This window comes from Pholcus phalangioides, unplaced genomic scaffold (genome assembly GCF_987345545.1).
Source record: "Pholcus phalangioides strain wild (caught in Gottingen) unplaced genomic scaffold, Ppha-v1.0 ptg000008l_1, whole genome shotgun sequence".
Taxonomy (NCBI): Eukaryota; Metazoa; Arthropoda; class Arachnida; order Araneae; family Pholcidae; genus Pholcus; species Pholcus phalangioides.
In genome coordinates, this window is record NW_028301601.1 from 44654160 (window position 1) to 44678666 (window position 24507).

Sequence of the window (24507 nt, forward strand, 5' to 3'; positions counted from 1 at the left end):
CTAGTTGCCGTTCGGAGATGGTAAACGGGTTAGAAATCTGCTAATCACTTCTTTATGTTACTATACTTAACATATTTACAGTTAAAAGACGTTTCACATTGGGAAATGTCTTTGTGTGATAGATATTCAAAAATTAAGTAAAACTCAATGTATCATGGAAAATCATTTAAAAACTATAGGCAGAACCAAAATATATACATATGAAATATAGTTATTGAGTTTAAATTGACAGAATCTTTATAAAGAAACTGAATTTTCAAAAACTTGAAATGAAAATCAATTTCTGAATTAATTAAATATCATATGGCATGTGTATCATAGCTAAAAAAATTAAATCCTTTTGGTATCACAAGGGAAAAAAAACAGGCATTGCTTGGAAAAAGTGACAAATATATAAATTATGTATAAATACAGATGTTTTTTCTCAGCCTACTCTCTCTAAGATAGACTATCTAGATATTATGCGAAGTTGGAAAAGAAAAGTTAGTAGTCTCCCTTTGGAATTGAACCCAGGTCTTCTTGCAATCATCTGCGCAAAAGCATTAACCAATACATCGTAGACACACAACTTTCTTTCCTTGTAAACAAGCATAGTAGCATGATGCACTGAATAGAGACATATCTGCTCCAGGTGGCAACAGCGCAGAGATTTTTCATAGGATATTTATTGGGAAGGCAGCAATATCTTTTACTTGGTGCATCAAAATATTCTGCATGTTATATGGAAACAAAAGTTGTCTCTGGTTAGTGCCCTTGCCTACATTGCAAGAGGATACAGATTCAATTCCCAGAGGAGATGAGTACATTTTCTTTCTGAAGTGCACCTACACATAATATGAAGAAAGTCTCTTTCCTAGATACGATAGCACATGTTTATTACCACGTGTATTTCAATACCTTTATAGCCTCTTGGTTCGCACCAGAAAAGTAATGGGTAGAAAATTAAAATTCTTTGCCTGGTACACAATAAAAAAATTTGTCTTTAGTGTGTAGGATTTTTCTTTATTCTGCAGTGAACTTACTTTTACTTACACTAAAATTAGCAAACTTATGTATCGATTGAGTGGCCATTTGATGATGCTATAGACACAATTTGCATATGCTGACATTTTCAGTACTGTGTATTTAAAATTAAATATAAATTCATTATTTAACATATGGGATAATATATACATGTATATACACATAAAATGTAGTATCTTGGCACTTGCATGAATAAAAAAAGTCCCAGTCATGTAAACATGCTCAATATTTGTATTTTACCTTTATAAAGTATTAATTAACATCCAATGTCAACAACATTCCCACATACAATCTTTCTTTTCCAATATAACAAAATGTAACCACATTTACTAAGATGTCTTTGAATTTACAGAGGTGTTTTATGATATTCTAATGCATAAAATGTTTGCTTTGTTCAGAAAAACTAAATACAGGGTGGTAAAAACTTTGAAACCTTCTTTTTGCAAAGAATGAAGTTCAGAAGTCTGGACTTACTTAAAAAAAGCTGTCAAGATGAGACAAACAGCTTCAAGCATTTGAAAAATAAGGTTTCAAAGTTTTTTACTTGCTACAAAATTTATACATGCACACCTTCAATGATGAAGAGGATGTCACGTCTACATTGCATTTCTTGCCATATTCTTCGTGAAATCCATGTTACGAAGAATGGAAATAAGGATTGAAGCAAAAAATATTGAAACAACCTCATTCAAATGTTTCAAGACGCTGTCAAAGATATCTCTATCTTTAAAAGCTTCTTTTAAATATTTTATTTTAAAAACAAGTCCACAGAATTCTGGGCCACCCTGTACATTTACGCGTCTGTAATTGAGATGTTGGATAATATACAGAAAATAGATAATATCTCAAAACTTGCAGCCTCCATACAGCAAAGAACATTAGGATTAGAAAAAAAATATGTTAACCAAATTTTTATTGAATCATTCCTGGAAAGTTCTAGTCACACAACACAAGTATCAAGATTTATTTCATTGTTAAAATAAATCTCAGAACAATGCATTGATTCAGAGTAACTCTCACAATAGCCACATGAAGCTTGCATATCAAAATGATATACCTGCACTCATAGGCGTATGCAGAATTGGGGGGGGGGTTAATTTTTTTTTCTTCTCAATGGGGTTTATGTTTTTCCTGCAAAATAACACTATAATCTCGACTTGGGGGGGGGGGGATTAGAACCCCAAAACCCCCCACCTGCTTACGCCAATGCCTGCACTACATCATCCGAAGATAAAATTCAAAAACTTGATCCTAAATACAAAATATGTCAGTGCCTGAACTGCCCAAAAAACAAATATCAAGATCATATCATTGGAAGTTTCAAGACCTCCAAATTATGTACATTAGCAGTACTTTTAGACTAATTTTCAAGATAAAAAAAACAATCACACGGTGGCAAAGAACATATTAGAACAAGTAATAGTCTTCATAAAAACATTCAGAAATGTAATAAAAACTTTACAACAATCAAAATTTCCTGACTCGATCTAAGAAATCACACGAATATTTAATGAGAGAAAATTAAATATTCAAATAACCATCTTAATAACTACCACATCAAGTCTATATCATCAATATCAAAGGGTATCTAGATCAATAGGAATTAACATTTGCTAGCAGGATTTTATCATAAATATCCATTATATTTTTTCTTTACAAATTGATTTCTTCTTGACTGAATTTTTTCCAACAGTTGGAAGCTTCCTGTTTCATACATATAAATGGTGGCTCAGCTTGCGTTTAATCTAAATTAAGAACAAAAAATATTGGATAAAAATGAGTTTAAATGATAAGAGTTTCACTAGATGTGAACAACTTTTAGGAATGAAATCATATCATAAAGCATAAGATACCACTGTACCAATATTGTGACAAATCTTTCTACGAAATTTGGTGGTACTCAATAATAGTTATGCATAGTTTTAAGTAGAAGAGAGGTTCAACTACTGCCAACTTGTATAAGTATCTTGTTATGCTATATGCATGCATCAATCTTTGTTAATCACAATATTCAATAAAATATTGTTTTTGGATTTGTGTTAAAAACAATTGGAAGACAAGAAGTTTTTCAAGTCTGAACTATTTCATAAAACCTCATATACAAATATATCACACATTATATTAGCATGAGCATCAAAAATAAAATATATATTTACTGTGTAAAACATTTCAGAAAGAAATGTGTTGAAATTTTTTTCTTTTTTACAGTTATTTTTTTCTCCATGGAAGTTGCATGTAAAATTCTCATTCTTCACACATTTAAAAGTAGCAACAAACTCAACATATATTTCCCATGCAGTCCTAAGTATTAAACATATTTATCACCGAAAAGTGGATAAAATTATTTCAAAAATATGCAGATGATCTATGTGCCCTCTTCAAAGTTCTCAGATAAATTTGAACATTCATTTGCTATGTTTGCAGAATGCATTTTCAAAAATTATTTGGAGTTAATTCTTCAAGTAATATATGCATTTATTTCTTATTGAATTTCATTCAGTTGTTTTACTCTTGCTGCATTTTCATTTATAGTAATTATTATTTTTTTACATTTATTTATATATTCCATGCAGCCAGAGAAATGAAGGATCTATATGCACACATTCGATAAAATGAAATATTCTCAGAGGGTTCTGTGGCACTGAAGAAAACTAAATATTAAACAGGATTTTTTTAAATGATTAAATGATTTCGAAATACTACTTTTTAATCATGTACCTTGTTTTTTTTTTTCAGGGGGGGGGGGCACAAATGTCTCTGATTAATTTTAAATAGTTACACTCTATTTAGCTAAGTGGAAAATTAGTTAATGCAATGAACTTTTTTTTATGAAAAAGAAGCAAAGTTATAACTGCATTTCTTTCATGTATTATAAAAATTCATACAGATTCTTGGATTGAACTTGTTCTAGAGCATTATAGGTAAAAAACATACACAGTATATCCAACTATGTAGTTTAACAATAGAAAAAAATAATAATTTCATATTGATCAATATAAAAGGGTTGTAAAGGCACTGACCAAAAGTGTGATCAACGATTACCTCAGACAAACAATCACGTAAAACATTATCCAAGCAATACAAAAATACACCTATTTAGACATGCACTTGCACATTTGTACATGCACATACATTAATATCTAGGAAAAATACATTAATAACTAAACTATAAAATGTGCAACCGTGAAATACAATTTTTTTTGATTAGGAAAGGCAGTATATCGTTACATTGAATATATTATAAACTAACCATCAAATAAAATATGAAAACATTACACGCTTATAACAAATACTATATCAACATGATTCCCTGCATTTAAATAACACAAGTTTCAAAATGGTTTAAAAACAAAATTTACACTAAAAATACTACTTCAGGATGCAAGTAACATCTTTGAAATTACTTCTGAACATTCAGATCTAATTGACATAACAACGTACATAATAATTATTTGTTGGCAAAACCAATGTAACATTTATACATAATTGTCACACACAAAAACATATATATACTCATTCACATATTTTTATCATTCATATATATATATATTTATACGAATGTGGAATAATTTCTTTCATATTATGGAATTATGGACACCCTTAGATGAAGGGTTAACAGAATAAGTGCAGGATTAAAATGATATGGTATTCTTAATTTTTACAAATGAGCAAAACTGCACTGATCCAAGACCATTCATTCATCATGACCAATAACCTGGAGGAAGGAAAAAAAAAAATAAGGTAAATTATAAACAATATCGACTAACAAATACACACTCACATTCTGGCACCTTTTATTTACATCAGCCATGTTTGAGAAAAAATTCCAGTTGTAGAACTGGATCATTAGAGAACAACCAATCGGACCATCAAAATCACTTTTATTCACAGATTGAAAAATAAAATAAAGCAGTGAGTTTTTGGTTCACAAAACAATAACATTTGTGCTTTTGTAATGATGACTTAATGATGCAATAACTGTAGTATATTTCTAGTCCAGTTACAAAGTTTTAAGAAAGATGTTGCATATCATTAGCAAATAAAAAAAGTTTCTATAAAGAATTTTGAGTAGGTAACTAGTTTCCAGGACAATGTAAACTCAAAACTTAATTAAAACTGATAAATAAAATGAAAATAAAATATTAAACAAAACTGACACTGATTTGCAAATATTTTGCATTATCTTCTAGCGAGTATTTAAATAGAACTTTCTGAAAATAATTAAACCACCAATTTAATTTAAACTTTAGCTTATATGGATCATCCTAAATATAGGGGAAAAAATCATATATTATAAGTTTAACTTATCACTCAATTTGATTTCAAAAGCAACTTACATTAAATGGCTCACTTATTCCAAGAACATTATCGAAAGTGTAGCTGAAGTAGACAAGTACATAACTTCCTTCTATGAGAATAGTTTGATCAGAAAATGCCACACGATAATAAGGTCCTCGTTGCTGCCTCACAGGAGTTGATGAATTTGTTAAACAATGTTGCTGCTGCAGTTGCTGCACATCTAAATGATCATTTGTTACACCATTGCAAGTGACTTGTGATGCCACTAATGGAGGAGCCAAACTTGATGGGCGAGTTGGAACCCACACATATGACACATGATCCTCCAGATTTTTCAAGTCTGCCTATAAGAGAAGGAGCATGGGTGTGTGTATATATATCAGGATATTTAACTAAATTCTTACAATAAATAAATTGAAGATTTGAATAGATAATATAGTTGAATGAAAAAAAATCACAAAATTAAATCACCAGAATCGGAATTTAATTCCAACAATAAAGCAGCTGCTTTAACAGTTAATTGATAACTTTTAGCCGCTCTCACACAGATCCTGTCACACTTTTTTCTTTACCTTTTTCCATGATCATTTTTGATTAATAGTCAAAAAATAAAGAAATAATACAAGTCAGATATTAGTCAAACATTTTAATTTCATCAAAAGCAGTGCTTCCAAAAGAGATGTCTTTTTTCCAAGGGGACACTGGAATTATCAGTGGCTGGGCTGTGAGTACTTAAATAGAACTTTCTGAAAATAATTAAACCACCAATTTAATTTAAACTTTAGCTTATATGGATCATCCTAAATATAGGGGAAAAAATCATATATTATAAGTTTAACTTATCACTCAATTTGATTTCAAAAGCAACTTACATTAAATGTCTCACATAATGTAGGTTAACATAAAAAAGGTGTAAAAATATAGACATGGAGAAACCATGGGGGAAAAATAACTTTAATGATCAGTGTTTTCTTTCAGAAACAGCAAAAAATCCAACAATGTGACTGCTGGCTATTGATTAACCTATTGATTCAATACCTCCCAGTCTGTATGATCAAGCACACAGACCATATCTTCCTTCCAATAACAATATGGTTTTGCCTATTATCATAATGGCAATATTTTGTTATTTTAAATCAGCGTAAAAATGTAAAAATACTAACTCAAAAGTTACATGTCAACTTTTAAATTAATGCTGTGTTAGTGAGCACAGGAAATCAGAAACAAAATTCATACTGATATTAATAACATTTCATTGCAGTGTTTATAAAGGAACAAAAATTAAATGCAGCTCATATGAGGCTGTTACATGTAAAAAGCTATAGAAATTTCTAAAAACTTTCTTGTTTTTATTGGCACATCATAAACATCCCAGCCAAAACAGAAATTATGGAAAATGTTTTTTAATTAAAAAATCTTCATTAAATTATCTTCATCTTAAATTGAATCTAATTTATTAAAAATTTGGTTGATGTCTTTATTTTTGAGATCCTTGATTTAAATTTTTCATTATCATTTTAATATTAACTGAAAAGCTAAAAAACATTACATAACAATTCATTTTTACTTGTCGCTTTAATGGACATTAATGAAATATCTCGCCTCACTAAGAGTCCCTTTTTTCCCCATTGACACACCCACACATTTTATAAAGTTTATTTCTCAATGGAACACTTCTCCCTGTACTCCTTACATGGCACCTGCTAAAAATCAAAAGAAAGCCTACTTCATTAAAAAAGACATGCTATTTTTTATAGGGGATTCAGTTATTTCTGCTATGCCGCTTAAAGAATTAAACTCTGATTTTTGGTTGATTAAAAAAAATAATTTTTGTTACTCAAGGAATAAACTAAACTTTCGAAATAAAATTTCTCTTAAAAACTTATTTTAAACATTTTCGTCACAAGTTTCTTTTACAGTGAAATAAATTGAAATTTTAATTTTCACAATGCAAATTTTCTTAATGTTAGAGTCTCTTTCAAAACAATCTTTATTTAAAATCTTTTATTAATCTTCACTTTAATCTGATTGATTTATTAAAAATTTAAAATGTCCTTATTCCAGATCTTTGATTTACATTTTATTTATTTATTAATAATTAATAAATAAAAAATAACTCAATTTACATGTTTTTTTTCTTTTTAATCAACATAGCAAAACATTCTCTGATATAACTGGAATAAAGGCAATCCTGATTAATTTAGGTTGGGAAATTAGATGCATGAACACAATAACAGCACAACTTACCAACCATAAAATTGCTTATAAAATTTATATTATTTATATTTTGAAATGCCCATAGTAGTCTAAATAATCAATTTTACAAACTTAAAATAAAAACTTAAAATAAACAAAAAATAAAATTAAAATTATTTAAATTTTTTAAATAATATAAACTTTTTTTTGGTATAACTGGTTTTAATATCTGAGATTCACATAACTGATGTTTTCTAGAAAATTGCGCAAAACAAACTTAAAACAGAAAAAAAATGTTGGAAATGCAAAAATGCCAACCTTGCACAATGCAATCCAATCATAGGTCTGCGGATCTCCACCATTGTATGTGTAATAAGCTACACAGTCCTCATTAATTTTCCATTGGGAAATAGGCATGAAGTATACAGAAACCTCGTCAGGCTGAGTGAATACCTGAAAGACATTTATAGGTTTAAAAATATTTAATAATGCCTGTTGAATTAAAAAATACATTGATGGGGGAAAAATGTACAAGGTATAATACAATTAATTATGTGGAAAAAAACAATTGCTATTCAATTTTTGCTTTCTTCTCTGACAGTACTGCATTGCACTTGACCAGTCTTTATTTCGTTTAAAGGAAACAATAAAATGTGTCTTATCAGTCATGACCAGTAATAACTTATTGCATGTTGAGTATGAATTTTAGTGCTGCCATCTATTTTTCATACTGTGAATGATTGTTATGATTGAATATTTGTATCATTCTAAGTCTGTTGCTCCCTTCGGCTAGACATTTTAACAGGAAGATAGGCTCGCATGATAACGAGATCTGATAAAAACTTTCTAGAGTAAGTATGAAAAGGAACTTTAAAACTTAACTCAAGATTTAATCCTTTTAATAGTTATAGCCAGAAGCTTCAAAACTGCACTAGCTGCTTATTAGCGAGTTGCTTTATTATGTAATAAATTCAGAAAAAACATATTAATGCTATGAAATATTCCAATACAAATTTATTTACCTTCAAATTGAAGCTTGAAGTTACAGGTTTATGATCGCTTTGTGTAATATTCTCATGACTGTGGTAATGTAGCTGCTTGAGGTTCAGAGTAACATTTTCATATGCATTAGGGGTTGAGCGGAAGAGAACTCTATCTGTCCAAGCAGGCTTTCTTTTCCTTGAAAAAATATATCAATTTTTTTTCCAAAATGCAAATTTCATCAATATCTACATGCTTTACAATATTTTTCTGAAACAAATACCTTTTACAGAGGGATAGATGGCTTTTTCTCAGCCCAAGATATCAAGGAAACATTTATTTTCTGGATATTATGCTGACGTGACTTTTCTTCCCGAGTTCACCTCAGCATAATATCCAGAAAATAAATGTTTCCTTCAAATACCTTTTCTTTGTAAATTATGCTAAAATAGTTCCTCAAAACCAATTAAATTCAAAGAAAATGAGAATGAAAATAGCTTTGAAATGATCTCTCTATGCACTTTCATCAATGAAATAACCATTGCTAATTCTGAAAAAATTATACTTTAAAAGGCCACTTTTTTTTCAGCTACCTCATTTTAGACAATTCACCTGTCCTGGCTTGTGAATTTGTATTAATAATAAAATATTTATTATATTTATTTGTATTAATGATAAAGCATGTCCTTTCCCTTATGTCGCAAATAAACAATTTGAATGATGGCTTACTGAGTATCATACTCCTTGGAATCAATGTGGAACTTGTAAGTAGGCGAAAAAGATGGAGGTGTTTCACAGAACTCTGAGAAAGCTTGACCCAACAACATGACCTTTCGAAGCTGAATAAAAAATATATATGGTAAATAAAATAGTTTGATATTATAACCAACTAGTTATATTACCCAGAAATGAACAGGTTTTTTCAATTACTGAGTTGAAAAAGTGACAAACCATTATAAAGGCATATAAACTATTATACATAATACTGGCAGCATTAAAGAAATGGTAAACCATTTTAAAGGCATATACACGTCTGAAACACATTGCTAGGGAACCATGGTAACCAAAGTAAACATTCTGAAAGTGATTAGAGGCCAAGAAACCATTGTTGCCCGACAGTTTTTTGCCCATTTCGGGCATTTGCCTATCTATGACAAACTTTTAAAGTAACCTATCATTCAAGTCAGGTCCCATTTAGTATATATATATATACAAAATCTGGCAATGATAGTTGGAGAACATACACACACACAGAAAATCAATTTTTATATATTTAGATATCAAACAGCATTAATTTCGACTATGGCAAATTGCAAAGTTTGATCAATCAAAGATTAACAAAAGCATTTTTTTTTTCTTTCAAACAGAGCACAACTCGGGTCTATCACCATCTACGGGCGATTTACTACCTAATGAGCTGTGCCAGAAGTGTAACTGTGTGTGTACCTAACAGTCTAAGTGTGTATGTAAAAGCATCGAATAAAAGACCTATAAATTAAAAGTATCATTCTAAAAAAATAATTTTTAAAAAATATTCATTCAAGCTCCACTTCACTCTTACATATATTAAAATATGCTTTATTTTAATGAAAATGATGTTATGAAATTTTCAAAGGAAATCATATAGAAAGAGAACTTTTAATCTAATCTGCATGAAAAAAAACCAAAAAAAACCAAAAAAAAAATGATTTTCACAACAAGTGGAATTTACATGTAAATAATGCTCTTACACTAAACATATACAGTCAAGCTTATCTCAAAACTGATAGGACCAAAAAACATTTCGAGATAAGGAGTATTAAAAAAATAGTGCTGTAAGTTAAGAAAACTGTGTAAGAAAGACAAAACACTAGACTTCATAGAGTAATTAAGCATTTTTTTGTCAAGTTACACAATTAATGTTCAATTACACTCTATTTGCAGATACATTAACAATTTTTTTTTTTGTTCAAGAGCCTTCACAGTGTCATCTATATTAGCAAGAGCTGCAAATAATTTGAATTCAATCTTCTCAGTTTGCCCCAGAAATAAGTGTTTTTACAGCATGTTCAGCATTCTTTACAGTCACTTTTTTAAAATTCCTCTAGACAGGACTGCAACTAGGGGAGGGAAGGTCTATCAGTGTTTCATTTCTGCTTTCTCTGGCTGTCTTGGCTCAGCGCTGAGTTAAGGAGATAAGGTCTGGTGCCCTGGACGCTGGATCAGGAAGGGTGCTGCATTTACCGTTTTTCATTCAGAATTGCGGGGAGGGGAGTAATAAAATGAGCAATGGCCTCGGGCAACAGAATAAATTTTTGTTTTAGTAGCCACTCTGCCTCTGGATCTTCTGCTGCATTTTTGTCACCCGAGTTGGCCATGCATTCAGCAATAATTTTGGTATCCGTCAAAGTGCTGCAAGTTTGTAGTAAACTGTCCATTTGCACAAACCACATTTCAAAATTAAATTTTGAGATCAAAATGTTTTTAAGTAATTGTTGCATCTTAGCACTGTTTCGAAAATTGTTAGAATTCAATGAACTACCAGATCTGAATTATCACTGTAACATCGCAATTCTTGGACTCTGTCTGTGACCAAAGCCATTTGTTTGTTCAATGTACATCCCAATATGCTTATTATGCTTATTAGTTATGTGTGCACCTACGCTATGAGCCTAAGCAGATACAGACTCTTCGATGGGGGGAGGAATTAACCTCTCACCTAACATACACCTCTTTTTTTTTAAGCGAATATAGTTCCCCCTCCCTGTCAATTACAGTATCCAACCATAATCCACAAGATCCATCATCACAATGGGTTGTAATACAATCACAAATATCTTTTCTTATCAATTTCTTTCACAGAATAAAGCAAGATTTGTTAAAGGTGAAAAAAAGGAAAGGTTAAAAAATGATTGAAAAAAAGGAATTCATTAATTTTTTTTTTTTATTATCACCGTGGTTTGGTCTTTGAGATAGATAAATTTCGAAAATTACTTTGAAACAGAGAAGTGAAAATGCATAAATTTAGTACAGTAAATGCAGCAACTTTTTTCTTCTTCGTGATGTAGTTTATCAGTTTTTTGAGGAATAGAGTTTTCAGAAAGAGTGGTTTGACTGTACAAGAAAACTGAAATAGTGGCAAAAGAAATAATCTACCTGATCCTTGCTAAGCAAGTCATTCAAACGCTTTTTTTTTATAAGATCTAAAATTTCTTCGGAAGTAAAGTCATCTATCCTGAAGTTCAGGTCTCCAAACCAAATCACATAACTGAAAAAATATATAACTCTTGTATAAAATCTATTAAGAAAATTTAAATCAAAAAGAAAGTAAAATATTAAATTATAAAAATAAATTCATAGTAAAGGTATAAATGTTGGGTAATTTCATGCTTCAGACATCACGAATATCCCTTTATCCCTTGAACACGTTAACTCACCTTTTAACCCAGTCCTCTTTTTTATTTTTTTTTTATTACCTTTAGCGAGCTCATGGTTGTAGAAAAAAATCATTTTTTTTAGTGAGTTAAAATTTGGCAAACCAATAAATTTTTGTGTAGGTGTCAATCTATTTTTCCCAAAGGTAAGTACAAACATTAAACTGATCTTAAAAGAATTTTTTTTCTGTTTGCAAGTATGAAGAGATATGTTTCCAACTACAGTGGAACTTCGATAACCGGACAAACCGAGAGAATCGAAAACATTTCACATTAGGGGAGGAGGTGTCAAGTTAGCAAGGTTTCATTTCACCTTCAACAATTTTTAAAAATTCTTTTAATATGTATATGTGCCAATATATTTTTGAACAATTCCCAAATTGATAAAATTTCTTCATTTGCAATTTTCTATGAAAAGTTTTCGTATTGAGAAAAATCCCAAATTATGTGGAAAAGCATATTTTGATCGCTGTTATGGAAGCTCTGTTATTAGCAAATGAGCAGTGTTTAATTATCCAAAATAACTTTTTTTCCTCTCACTTGAAACATTTTGATCTAGGTTTCTTGACAATCTCTCACTCAAAAAATTCAGAAAGCATTCACATGTCTTTCGTGGTTCACTGGTTCTAAACAGAGGAATACCAGAAACTACACTCTACCCAAACCGAGGGAGAAAAGCTTAGACACATATCAATCAACAAACAAACACAATGAAACATAGAATTTTTGAAACACACACGCATGATGTCGTAAAGTTTTTCAAACTGATCAACACATGGGGATTTCTGAAAATCAGTTGCGACAACGCAGTATAAATCGTAGTCGACTTAAGTGGGATGAGGTCATCATGTGTCGAGTTAGAGAGATTTTTCCTTATTGAATTGTGCCGGCCATGGAAATAAGTGTCGAGTGGTGTAGTGATAAGATGCTCATCTTCCACCATTACAGCCAGGTTTGATTTGGGGGAAGAAAGTATAGAGAAAACATGTTCTTTACGTACAAAGCCTGGGTCGACCACCAATAAATGGCACCTTCATTTCCCACCCAACTCCAACTGTGAAGAATGCCGATATGACCAGAGTGGATGAGTAGTAAAGTAGTAACTATGGAAATAATAAATGTCAAGTTATCGGGGTAGCCAAGTTATAGAGGCTGAACTGTATTTGTGCAGTTAAAGGTTTTTTTAGATTGATGTTGGTCCCTGTTCGTACAAACACAAACTTGATGCACTGCACTATAAATGTTATTTATCCCACTGAATCCGAAAATTTTGTGCATGCCATGTCATCAACAACTGAAAACATCAAATATCTAGTACAAAACATATTGCATGAAATAATGTCAGTCACAGAATTAAAGAATATATATATATATATATATATCACCAATGTACAGGAAAGTACAATTTCAGTGATTCGAAAAGATGCAAATGAAAAAAATGTACACACAATTAAGCAAACTGAAAAAGGATAGCAAACTCACTCATGTGTTATTATGTTTTCTGTCTGTGGGTCAACAAAGCGCTGAGTATCCACAATAAGATTGTAGTCCTGAAAGTACACGGTGATTTCAAAAATAATCATCGGTTTAAAAAAAATACACATAGCTTGAAACATATAAATTGCACTGTAATAGTAAATAGGGTATGAAAAAGCAAAGGTTAGATTTTTATTCTCACACATTCAACGTTTCAGAAATGTTTTGTGTTTTGGAATATGCAATATACCTTCATCACTTGCTTCAGTACAATGAGCATACTGAAGAAAATATGGAGCACAGTCGCCATCCTATCAGACGAACCTCTAAAGTCGCCATCACTGCAAGTGACTTTTCCTTTGGGGTTTCATTAAAGACGCTGTGTATGTGCTCCCATAGTCAACTACTTTGTATGAATTCAAGAATTACCACTGCTTTTATGAACATCAATACTGACATGCTGGGTGGGCCAGCATGTGTGCCACATTATTAAAGAACGACATGATAAAACAAGCGGTGGAAAAACTTCAAATGTCTGTTGCTTACAAGGTATTATCAATTTTGCTATATGTAATATGTTTTGAAATATATTACTTTGAAATCAGATGATTACTTTTGAATCACCCTGTATCTTTTAATTAATTACACAAATAATGAGTATTATAACATAGCTGCAAACTTTAGAGAATGAGAATTCTGGAGGTTTCCGCACGGATCCAAATTCCATACAAAAATAAAGGATCTTTTTCATTTTAGGGATTTTTATTAGTAAAAGGGAAATTTTAATGATATTTCCCCATTGCAAAAACCATCACTAATCTTGGCCAACCAGTAGGCTAAAGTCCTTGGGTTAAATTACCTCTCAAAAATCAAATCTTGCAGACCAAAAATCTCCATCGGGCTCGAAACAGGACATATGGATAAAGCAAATACACACAATCATGCTAATTTTGGATTTCAAAAGGCTGCATTGATGCTTGCTGATTGGAAAATTTTGTGTTTTCTCCCCAAAAATGAAATAGTTTTTGTGATTTGGCAAAACGGTGACAATTTACATGCTTATGAAGCAGCAGTTTTTTTTTCGGGTAAAAGTTTTTGGGGAATAATTTTTTCCTTAAATGTAGGGATTTTTTACAATCACGGGCGAAATTTGGGAGATAAAAGTTTTTTGGGAGTCCATAGTAGTCCGGAGAGTCAAAATTCTGGAGCCTCCTGCAAAATCTGGGAGACTTGGCAGCTATGTTATAGTGATTTATTATAGAGATAATAATCAAGAATTATATGACATCAAATGAAATCCCTATGGACACAAGTAATATTATACAAAATAGAACAGAAAAATTTAAACACATTTTTTATCATTATTCCTAACATTAGTATCAGTAAATTTTTGTTTAAAAAAAAGATGCAAGTATTAGAGGACCAGAATATGACAAGAACTTACTTCGATTCTCTGTTGTATTTCCCCATCATGAGCTGCAAGATGTGAATTGACAAAGCATAATGAACACCCATATGCAGACATCCTAACACTGACTCCACCTTTATTACCCTGGTGGAAAAATTATATTTTAATGTACATACAAAGGTTCAAAGAAAATAATATGCAAGGGTGAAAAATTATTGCGATTCCCTAAAAAAATAAACATCAAGCAAAATGATAGATCTTAAATTTGACAAGGAACTGAAAAAAAAAAACTAATCAACTTAGTCAAATCAGGATCGGTTTTCTAGTAATGGCCCACTCCATCATGTCCACATATGACAGTATCTGGGAAATTAATGAAAGTTGGCCAGACCTCAGATATTTTCCAACATGTATATCATGGATGGATACCCCTACATGATTACAGTAAGCTATTCAAACTAGTAAGCTAAATATAAAGAACCCAGTGATCTTTCCATAACGGTGAAAACAGTGGAACAATTTTATGGACTAGCAGAAACATGACTGCAACTAGAATTTTTGTTTGGGGGCCAAGTATGATTTTACCCTCTTCCTATAAAGTAAATTTGATGATTTTACAACACTGTTTTTACCTTCTAAACCTTGTAAAAAAATTTTGCCCCTTAAAAGTTTGCCAATGGGGGGCAGTTGTCTCCTTTAGCCCCCCCCCCCCCCCCCCCCAGTTTTTGCCATACGCAGAAATGTGATAAATAAATAATTTGCAGACTGCTGAGGCAAAAAAAAAACAAAAACAACAATATAGAGTTGGTATTTTATTTATTAAATCTGAAATCAAGTAGCTAGTAAATCAGACCAGCAGGAAACCTCCACAGACTGTCATCGGCTGAAGAACACTGAACAAGCCAACACAGTGAGAAAAATTAACTGTAACAAACTGCTCTAAAAAGATGAACTGCAAAAACCATGGTTCTCTCTACAAAAACAAGAGCTATACACAAATGGGAGAAGGTCAGACTTTAGAGCAGTGTTCTTCAACCGCTGGTCCATAGACCAGTGCAAATTTATGAGGATTTCCTGTCGGTCAGCAAAAGATTTTGCCCAATTCATATAGCCGGTGCATAATTATAGATTCAATAACTAAAATAACTTTTCTATATTAGTTTTTATTTGCTTAAGCTGAGAATTATTCATCTGAATTTCAAATCTGAGAGCAGCACTGGCCATTATTTCATTATTTCTACTGGTCCATGAAATTGCTAAACTGTTTTCTCAGATTTGTTAAATAATGGTCAGCGCTGGTCTCAGATTTTCTCATGCTGAGAGTTTTGAAAAAAAATTTATTGAGAAGAAGACGACAGCTTTAACTTCATACTCATTGAAATTTTTCTATATTTCATTTTCTAAAAAGATATATTTACTGAGGTGGAGTTAATTGTTTAAACTCCACTGACCATTATTTTACAAATCTGAGCTGTAAGGCCATAAATATTCTCAAACATGCCAATAAATTTATCAGAGGATGACTTTTCACCAAGCCAAGTGTCTTCAACCTTTCACCCTGTATGGGCCATATTGAAAATGAAACCTGCAAGCTACTATGCTATACCAAACATGCTATTGTTCTGGGCAATTTTTCACAAGACTTCGAGATTGCAAAACAAGTGGTTCGACGGACAGATTTATTTACAGAACAGCAATTTACACATATTTACAAGCTAATCAGAGAGCTAACAACTTTCTCGCAAAGTTCAATCACAACTGACTTTTCATAGTCTCTCTATTCTGGTATTCTGGAATCTACCTCTCTCTTGCGATCGCCTCATATTTATAGCTCTGGTCGAAACTTTGAGAAAAAGAACATTCCCCAAATTTCTATTTCATAGTATCAGGTTTGTGGCGCCACTGTCTGGATGGGCGTAACCTTCTGTCCAACCCTCCACCAGTTCTTCACCAATCGCATGCCTTTGTGAAATACCGAAACCGGTATCAACAGATTTTGATATTTCTGAGAGCCATCGAATAAATTGCGCCATCTATCGTCTATAGATCGTAACACTATCAAAAAGCTCAATAGGCCAACACCCCCCCCCCCCCATCCTGCTCTAAGCTCATCACAAGCACAATCAGATGAAGACATATGTTGTGAAAAATACTTTAAATACAATTCCTAAACTTGTATCAGTTTCTACTTTTGATATGCTAACAGTTTTTGTCAAATTTTTTATCTCTAAATCATTAAAATACACATAACATGAACTCAACACAAAATAATATACCTTACCCACATTCCTTTCAGACCACATCGAGTATAGGATGTCTGTATATTACGTATGTGAGTCACATGCTTTCTTTTTGCGTACAAGAACAATTCTATGCCAACCAGTCTTATATGCTTTATCTGAAATATTTTTTAAAAAGAAATCCTAATATTAGTAAAAAAAAAAAAAGTTTTCAAATGGCACCACCAGTATAGATTATACTGAATCAAAGAAAAGGTGTGAAATGCAGCAGTCAGGAATTGACAAATAAAAAAAAAATTGATGCCAGCGAAATAGGAGGAGCTTAAGCATTGTTTTTCCTGAGAAAATTAATAAAAAATAATCTTTTATTTACCTGACTTTTTAGAGACTGGGCGTCTCTTTTTTTATGCTGCTTAACATGACATATCTGCCACCCTTGTAGAATAACAATAAGGGAGCAGATACAAAATCCTTACAAAAACTAGACAAATATGAAAAGGGTTTTTGTAAAAACAAAGTAGGGATTTTTCAAGATGAGAAAGAAGTCATGGGGATTTTTCCCCTTCAGAAAATTGTGACATAGTGCTGCTATCACCAATTAGAACACAGTTGCAAATTATTGACCAACAGTAGGTTAAATTGTATGTCATTACTACACTGAAATCAAAATCAAGCCAATAAAAAACTGACATCGAACTCAAAAAATGGGATGTGTGGTCAAAGCTATCGTTGGTAGCCATTGAACATTGAAGGACAGGACACACCCCGCTTCCCATCTCAAGGAGATATCGAAGCGTTCCCAAAAGATGGGTGCATTTGGAATTATACTGAATATGTATAAGTATATATACCTATATAAATTTGTATAACAGAATAACAAGTCCAATTACAGGAGTATAAATCAACGGAATATTTATGATAAATCATGATCTAAGAATCAAAATCTAAATTGATATTATAGTGTCCTTGGCACGTCTGGACTCGATAATCAAAGTTCCGTTGATCGTGGTCCGTCAGCGTTTATTGGATGTCACAAGTTATAGTCACGTATGCCGTACGACGACGAATCGATGTCATGTTTGCGCCACATGGAGTCCTGGTCCAAGTCAGCCAATGTTCGGACACCCTGGTGTTTTAGCTCATTCTAGGCGCACATTCCTGTTCCATAAGCATCCTACGTCTTAATTCTCCTGGGAAATTAGGAGATTTTCATCATTCCCGAAGCTACATCGGCTGGCTAGCTGGATTATGGGTAGGTATTACGTTGGTAGCCAAACAGACAGCATCTGTTTGGCAAATTTAGTCTTTTTTTGACAAAAACATGACAAACTGGTACCCTTTCGCTCACCGAAATAATATATTTCATTGTGATTTGATACAGTGGCAACAATCTACACATTCCATCATTTTGGGAGGAAAAAAAAGAAACAAAACACTTTTTAAGGAAAATTATTTCAAACTTATTTTTCCCCCACAGCATTAATTTTTTCAATCAAAGTAAAAAAAGAATCGGCAGATGTAAGAAAATTTTCCGAGATACGGAGTAAAAATCTGACAGACTTGGCAGCTATGACATGTCAAATTAGAAAACATTTTGTGTTGTCCTCAGGAGATCCAATATGGTAATCACACAGAACATTTTTGATGCAAATACCAATTTTTTAAATTGGTATAGCAAATTAGAGATTTGTCAAGACTTGAGTTCTAAAATATAAAACAATTTTTTTTCTTTACATTCCTCTTATTTTTTCTGCTAGATGCAGTGGGTTATAAAATATACCCATGAGAGAGAGAGAGAAAACTTCCAGAGAGATTCCTTACATTTACATAATCGTATTTACAGAGTACGTCCCTGAAGCCATGCACCCAGGGGTAGCTAAATAACATGCCCATGAGCACATCTTGGGGTTTGGCACTGACCTCTTGTAACCTAAAAAAATTAAACGAGAATCAATCTATTTGAAATTCCACATTCTGAAAATGTTATTAAAATATGATATAGAATGCAAAGATACAGAGAAATAACTATGTCTATCATACAATATTTATGATTCAGTTGTAAATCAGACCAATTCGACACAAAGTACCAAACTTACTTTCATATTTTTTGCTTTAATATGCTACAACCTGTATTTGCAAAAAAAAAAATTTACTTTAAATAGAAACTCTTGATGCTAAATCACTTTTATGTTTGAAAAAAAAAAAACTAGGAGTAATTTTTTTAAAAATACTCACTTTGTTTCTAACCTCTACATAAAAAAAAGGTCAATAGTAATACAGCAAATACTAGACTTCACATAACAACCAATAAAATATATTTTTTTCTTACACTAATATTTCTCAAGCTTTTTTCATATCCTGTGGCCTCCTTTTGACCACATTTTCTTCTCGTGCCCTCATGTTTTATCTAGGGCCCTACATCCAGGAGCAAGACCTTTTCTACTTATTGAACTAAATTTAGCCAAAACTAAATTTATAAACAAAAAATTTGTATTAATAAGACTGATATCTCTGGAACCCCCTATCCATCCACACATACAGAAAAGGGATGATCATTCCTCCCAAGAGTCGAATTATGTGGGAAAATATATTTGTGTAAAACATGGGATGATCCAAAAAAACCTACACAATAAATCACCCTTCTTGACACATCACTCTGGGTTCGCACCTACCCTGGGCTAAGTGAGCTTCCTTCATGTGTGGATTCTATGCATGGCCGTCTGAACATCGTGGGTCCCAGTGCATGGTGTACTTGGGGGCCCATTATTTAGCAGGAAAGAGGAAATTACATATTTACACATGTACTAACACTCAAAAATCATAGTACAAGATCGATGTAGGCCCTCCTATGGATATGAGACCCTAGGCTATGGGCTAAGATGCAAGATGGGCCTTGGTTCTATGGACAGCTGTGCTGGATACTGGAGAAACCGCGAGACACCCAGGCTCTGTCGCAAGAAGCAACGTAAGCACTTCGCCCTCCCCCGGAGGGGGGGGGGGAAACAGGGCATCTCCGGTAAAACCAAAATTTATTGATACGTCAAAGATTACATATAGTGCAAAGAAATCAAAAATTATGTAAATCGAAGAATCAAATTAATCAAGTTAAAGTAAAGTGCAACGGGCACGGATAATAAATAATCATGAAAAGTTGTATAAAAATCGTATCGCAAAAGGCGCAATCAGAAATTTGATTGATCAAGGATTGTATCAAATGACAAGAACGGCAGAGCACCTCATTGCACTCCGGCAGTTCAATACAGTCAGTCTAATTTCTCCGAAACGTCATTAATTAGGTTTGGGATTCATCCTGCTCCTCGCTCGCAAACAGTGCCACCAGCACACAGTCAGGGTGAAGACGCGGCGATCTCCTTAACGGCGCTGGTACCGGAGTTGCAGGAGCTGGAGGAGACGGATCCCTTATCTTCTCGGGATGTTCCTCAAGGAATTTCACCATTTTTCTTATCTTTTCCTTTGATTCCTCTCGTCGTAGTATGCCAAGCATCCATGGTCTGTGTAGATGGGCAGTTGGTGAACGGAAGTGATAGGGTGTCGTTTCTGGACAGCATGTGGCGTAGTGCAGGGGCGTGCCAGGCTCCAGACAAGAGCATTTATCTCTGGTCATATCGTCATATGGAAAATTTCTACCGATGGAATTGGGTGGGAAATGAATGCGCCATCTACTGGTGTTTGCCCCCAGGCTTGGTAAATAAAGAACTTGTTTCCTAAGTTTCCCCCCCCCCCTGGATCAAATCTGTGGACCCTGACAGTAACTTTTATGGTGGAATACAAGCATCTTACCACTGCACCACTAACCACTAGAGAGTGCAATTTCTCTGGCTTGGAAAAGCAGCAGTACTGCTTTCCCCAGTAGAAATGACTCATACTTTATGAGTCGTACTTACGAGTCATTCAATGCATTCATGTTTATGCAAAACAACACTAGGATCGATGTTTATCAGCTTGCTTGCGACTTGTCAGATAAAATTAAGCTCCCTTTATTATTGTTACAATGTTTTTCAATGTTGACAGTTGAAAATTGATGTTGCTTTTCACATATTCCCCTTGCTTTTCCCAAATATTTTCTCCTTTTAACTTTCTCTGACATTTATCTTTTCCTCTTCCCTGACTTTTCAGGTTGCTGGAAAACCTGTTGTAAATATCAAAGAATGCTAGAATGGAGCATTAAACAAAATGGCCTATATAAATGAGGAAAAAAAAAGATGCAATTAAATAAATTCTGCTTGAAACTTTCATTAACACTCACCCTAATGCATATATATCAGGTAAATTGGCAACATTGACAGGTTCTTCCAGACCCAAAACAGAAGATAAATTGTTTATCACAGGAGGTCTCCCAACGACATTCCATGTCATAACAAATACTCTGCAATGCATTGGAAGAAAATTTAGTTTAAAAAAAATTCTATAAGAAATTACAGATAAGCATTCATCTATTAAATTTTCCAAAAAAAAAACAGTAATGAATTAAAGGAAAAAAAAATTAACACCAGAATTGAAGTGTAAGATCGCAATCACACTAAATAAGCTAGGTCAGGGGTTCTCAAACTGTGTGGCGCTGCACCCTGGTGCACCTTCAACCTTATCAGAGGTGGCACGTAGTGGTGACCCTGACAATGGTTTTTCAAAAATATTCTTTGTTAAACAGCTCTGGGCAGCCGGCGAAGCTTGCAGATGAGCATTGAATAGGGGAAAGGGGGCGCCTCGGGTAGAAAAAGTTTGAGAACACCTGAGCTAGATAGTGAAAATACATATTGTGCTTTACTTACTTAAAGTCCATCAGCATAACATTACTGTCCGATGAACACATGAGGATAAATTGATGAAGATCAGCACAAACGTTTATACGTATACGTGTCCCTGAAAATGGTTTAAAAAAACATCTCATTATTTAAAAATGATCATATTGTTAATTTTAATATGGGATTACTAGCTCGGGAAAGAGAAATGTGTGTGGCAACTCAATTTGTCAAGTCCTACTTTATATTAAGACATAGGTTAAGTTGTGCAATTTTCTGGAAATTTTGATTTATTGCTATAGGCTTGCCCGAATTACATTGGAGGATCAATGTTCTACTGTATAGATTTGTTCAAATTTTCAACATTTTAATAAATTAAATTAACATAAGCCCAGAAGCTTCTATAAATATATCATGTAATATCATAACTCCTTATGAAACAAAAAAACTTTACTCATTATACCTTTCTGATAATCTTACTTTACTTATTTAGTTTACTGAATCACTTAATGTATGCAAACAGTCATTGGGTAGGCTCACTCAATTTCAAGCGGGGGGGGGGGGATTGACTGACCTCATTTATAAAGCTTCTGTTCACTGTAAATTTAATGTAAAAATGAGTTCAATAAGTGGAAAGAGCTTAATACACAGAACGCTTCTGGACGAGGGGAGGGGTCATGAAAATATGGTCCACAGGGGACAAAGAAATACAAACACTGTTCCAGAATATCTAAAAACTTCTGGAATGCAAGTCATTGCCCAACGATACATCAGTTAAAAATAGCAACGAGCACTGATAAATCTTATCTAAGCAGCAATATTTGAATTCATCAGAGATCCTTGTTATCAGCAATATATCAATATGGATAATTTAAAGTTCACATATGCATATTCATAATCAGAATTCAATTATTCAATACAAAGCTTTTAGGATAAATTTCAAGAAAATTATGATAAATTATGAGATCGTTCTCGATATACCTTCTCTTCACATTTATTCCGCAGAATTAAATTCATGGAAACATGAACTTCTGAGTTCTTTTTCCCCCAACTTGAAAGCGGGAAAAATAAGCATACCAGGTAAATTATATACATATATATATATGCGGAATTCAGATTTTTCTTTCACACATGAAGAGCTAACCACGAGATCAGCAGCATCTTCACGACTTCCTGGTTAACTAATTTTTGTTGTCACTTTCCTCTTTTTTTTTTATCTTGTTTACATCCACAAGATATTAGAAAAAGACCTTTCAACTCCGTCTGTTCAAGCTTCCTCATGGAGAATTTAGCACATACGATCCACGCCAATCAGGCACTGATATCTACCATCTACCGAGTTCTTTGTCGAACTCTTCCACCAATGAGATTTATGAATAATTTCCTCCATCCAGAAATACGAATATAGTACTTTTATCGCTTTTATCATCGAGCTTATATTACTCGATTATACTTACTTAGTATCATATTACTTAGTAAGCTCGATGGGAAGCTGTTCAGAGCCGCTCACAGAAAAGAACCGTTTTGCCCATCTCTAATTCGCTGACTAAAATGAAGCGGCGCTCTTTCACGGATCTTCCCATCTTTTGAAGAGTTGATCAAAAGCGTCATTTAGTGAAGGTTTTGTAAACTCTCGTGGTTCCCCCTCCTCCTCCTTTACTTATAGCTCAATGCCTCCTCCCGGAGAATTTAGATTTCTTTCCAAGTTAGGGTAGAACTCCTTAATACTGAAGGCGTCTTAAGTTATGGGCGTTCAAGTATTACGTCATCATCGATGGAAGGGGGTTTCCGATTTGCTGACTTTTGATGACAAGGGGGGGAGGGGGGTTTTGAAAATGCTTACGTCATCAACCACCCTTTATGAAAATATGAGTTAGGGTTCAGAGGGGGCAGAGCTGATGACGAAATTTTGCTGACAAGGGGGGGGGGTCAAAAATGGCTAAAAATTTGCTTACGTAATACTTGAACGGCCCCTTACAGCACTTCGTTTACGATGTTGATGGACACAAGTAACTTTTCAATTAAGAAACCAACTAGAGAAATATGCAAAAATCAAGCTTTTCATTCGAAAACAATAACAGCAAACTTTTTCCTCATAGAAGATGGATCTCGTACACTAGACCAGACACGTAAAGCAGGCGTGTTTTGCGCCGCGTGAACCGAACAGTATAATTTCACGTCGGCAGCAACGTGTTACATAATCACGCTACGCGTTTGTGTTTTCCTAGCGAGGCACATCAGATCAGGGCGGCTATATTATAGCATATGGCCTTGGCATCAGCTACTCTGTCGTCTGCATGGTCCAGTTTGAAGGGAAGGAAAATACACAGGAGTGAAGAAAACATCGGCAAACCACGCGGCGCACGACGCATTTGACTCCTCCAGAAATAATCGGCCAATCACGCCCAACGTAATGCGCTGTCGTGAGCCGTATTGCGCTCTGTAGGAAAACAGTCATGCTGCTTTTCTTATTGGTGAGTGGACGGCGTGTCGCGCTGTGCGATTCACGTTGCGCGCGGCACAGGAATCCTGCTCCTGGGAAAACCCGGCTTAAGAAGATGGCGAGGAAAAAATCGTTCCATACATATATATATATATAATACCGTACTTGTGCAAATGAATACCCACCCATGTTTTCGTGCGATCATTTACCGTACCTGACAGTTATCTGTCAACTATTATCTTTTATGTTTTTTTAAAACAATAACAGA

General features: G+C 33.4%; 1 protein-coding gene across 2 annotated transcripts; it reads right to left on the minus strand.

Annotated features, from left to right (window-relative positions):
• Positions 1-3761: 3761 nt before the first annotated feature.
• Positions 3762-23108, minus strand: LOC149084359 (phosphatidylinositol 4,5-bisphosphate 5-phosphatase A-like). Of its 2 annotated transcripts, XM_089234739.1 has the most exons (13): positions 22778-23108; positions 21827-21917; positions 21304-21423; positions 18858-18966; positions 17078-17194; positions 14833-14940; positions 13395-13462; positions 11635-11746; positions 9229-9338; positions 8541-8697; positions 7837-7971; positions 5361-5666; positions 3762-4738 (listed from the first exon to the last, which is right to left on the minus strand). In XM_089234739.1, the coding sequence occupies exons 2-13, from the start codon at positions 21865-21867 to the stop codon at positions 4718-4720; spliced, it is 1404 nt and encodes a 467-aa protein (XP_089090865.1). In that variant the 5' UTR covers positions 21868-21917; positions 22778-23108; the 3' UTR covers positions 3762-4717. The 2 variants fall into 2 exon arrangements, with proteins under 2 accessions (XP_089090865.1, XP_089090866.1); XM_089234740.1 differs by lacking the exons at positions 21827-21917; positions 22778-23108 and adding an exon at positions 19133-19163 and having other exon boundaries at positions 21304-21420.
• Positions 23109-24507: the final 1399 nt, after the last annotated feature.

What these genes read in the sequence shown, in the direction of transcription:
- LOC149084359 (XM_089234739.1), bottom strand. Translation starts at nt 21,867, where the DNA reads ATGTGTTCATCGGACAGTAATGTTATGCTGATGGACTTTAA. An exon ending in GTAAATACGATTATGTAAAT is followed by an intron (nt 17,195 to 18,857) that starts GTAAGGAATCTC and finishes AAAATATTTCAG; the next exon opens with ATAAAGCATATAAGACTGGT. An exon ending in ATTGGATTGCATTGTGCAAG is followed by an intron (nt 5,667 to 7,836) that starts GTTGGCATTTTT and finishes CTTCTCTTATAG; the next exon opens with GCAGACTTGAAAAATCTGGA.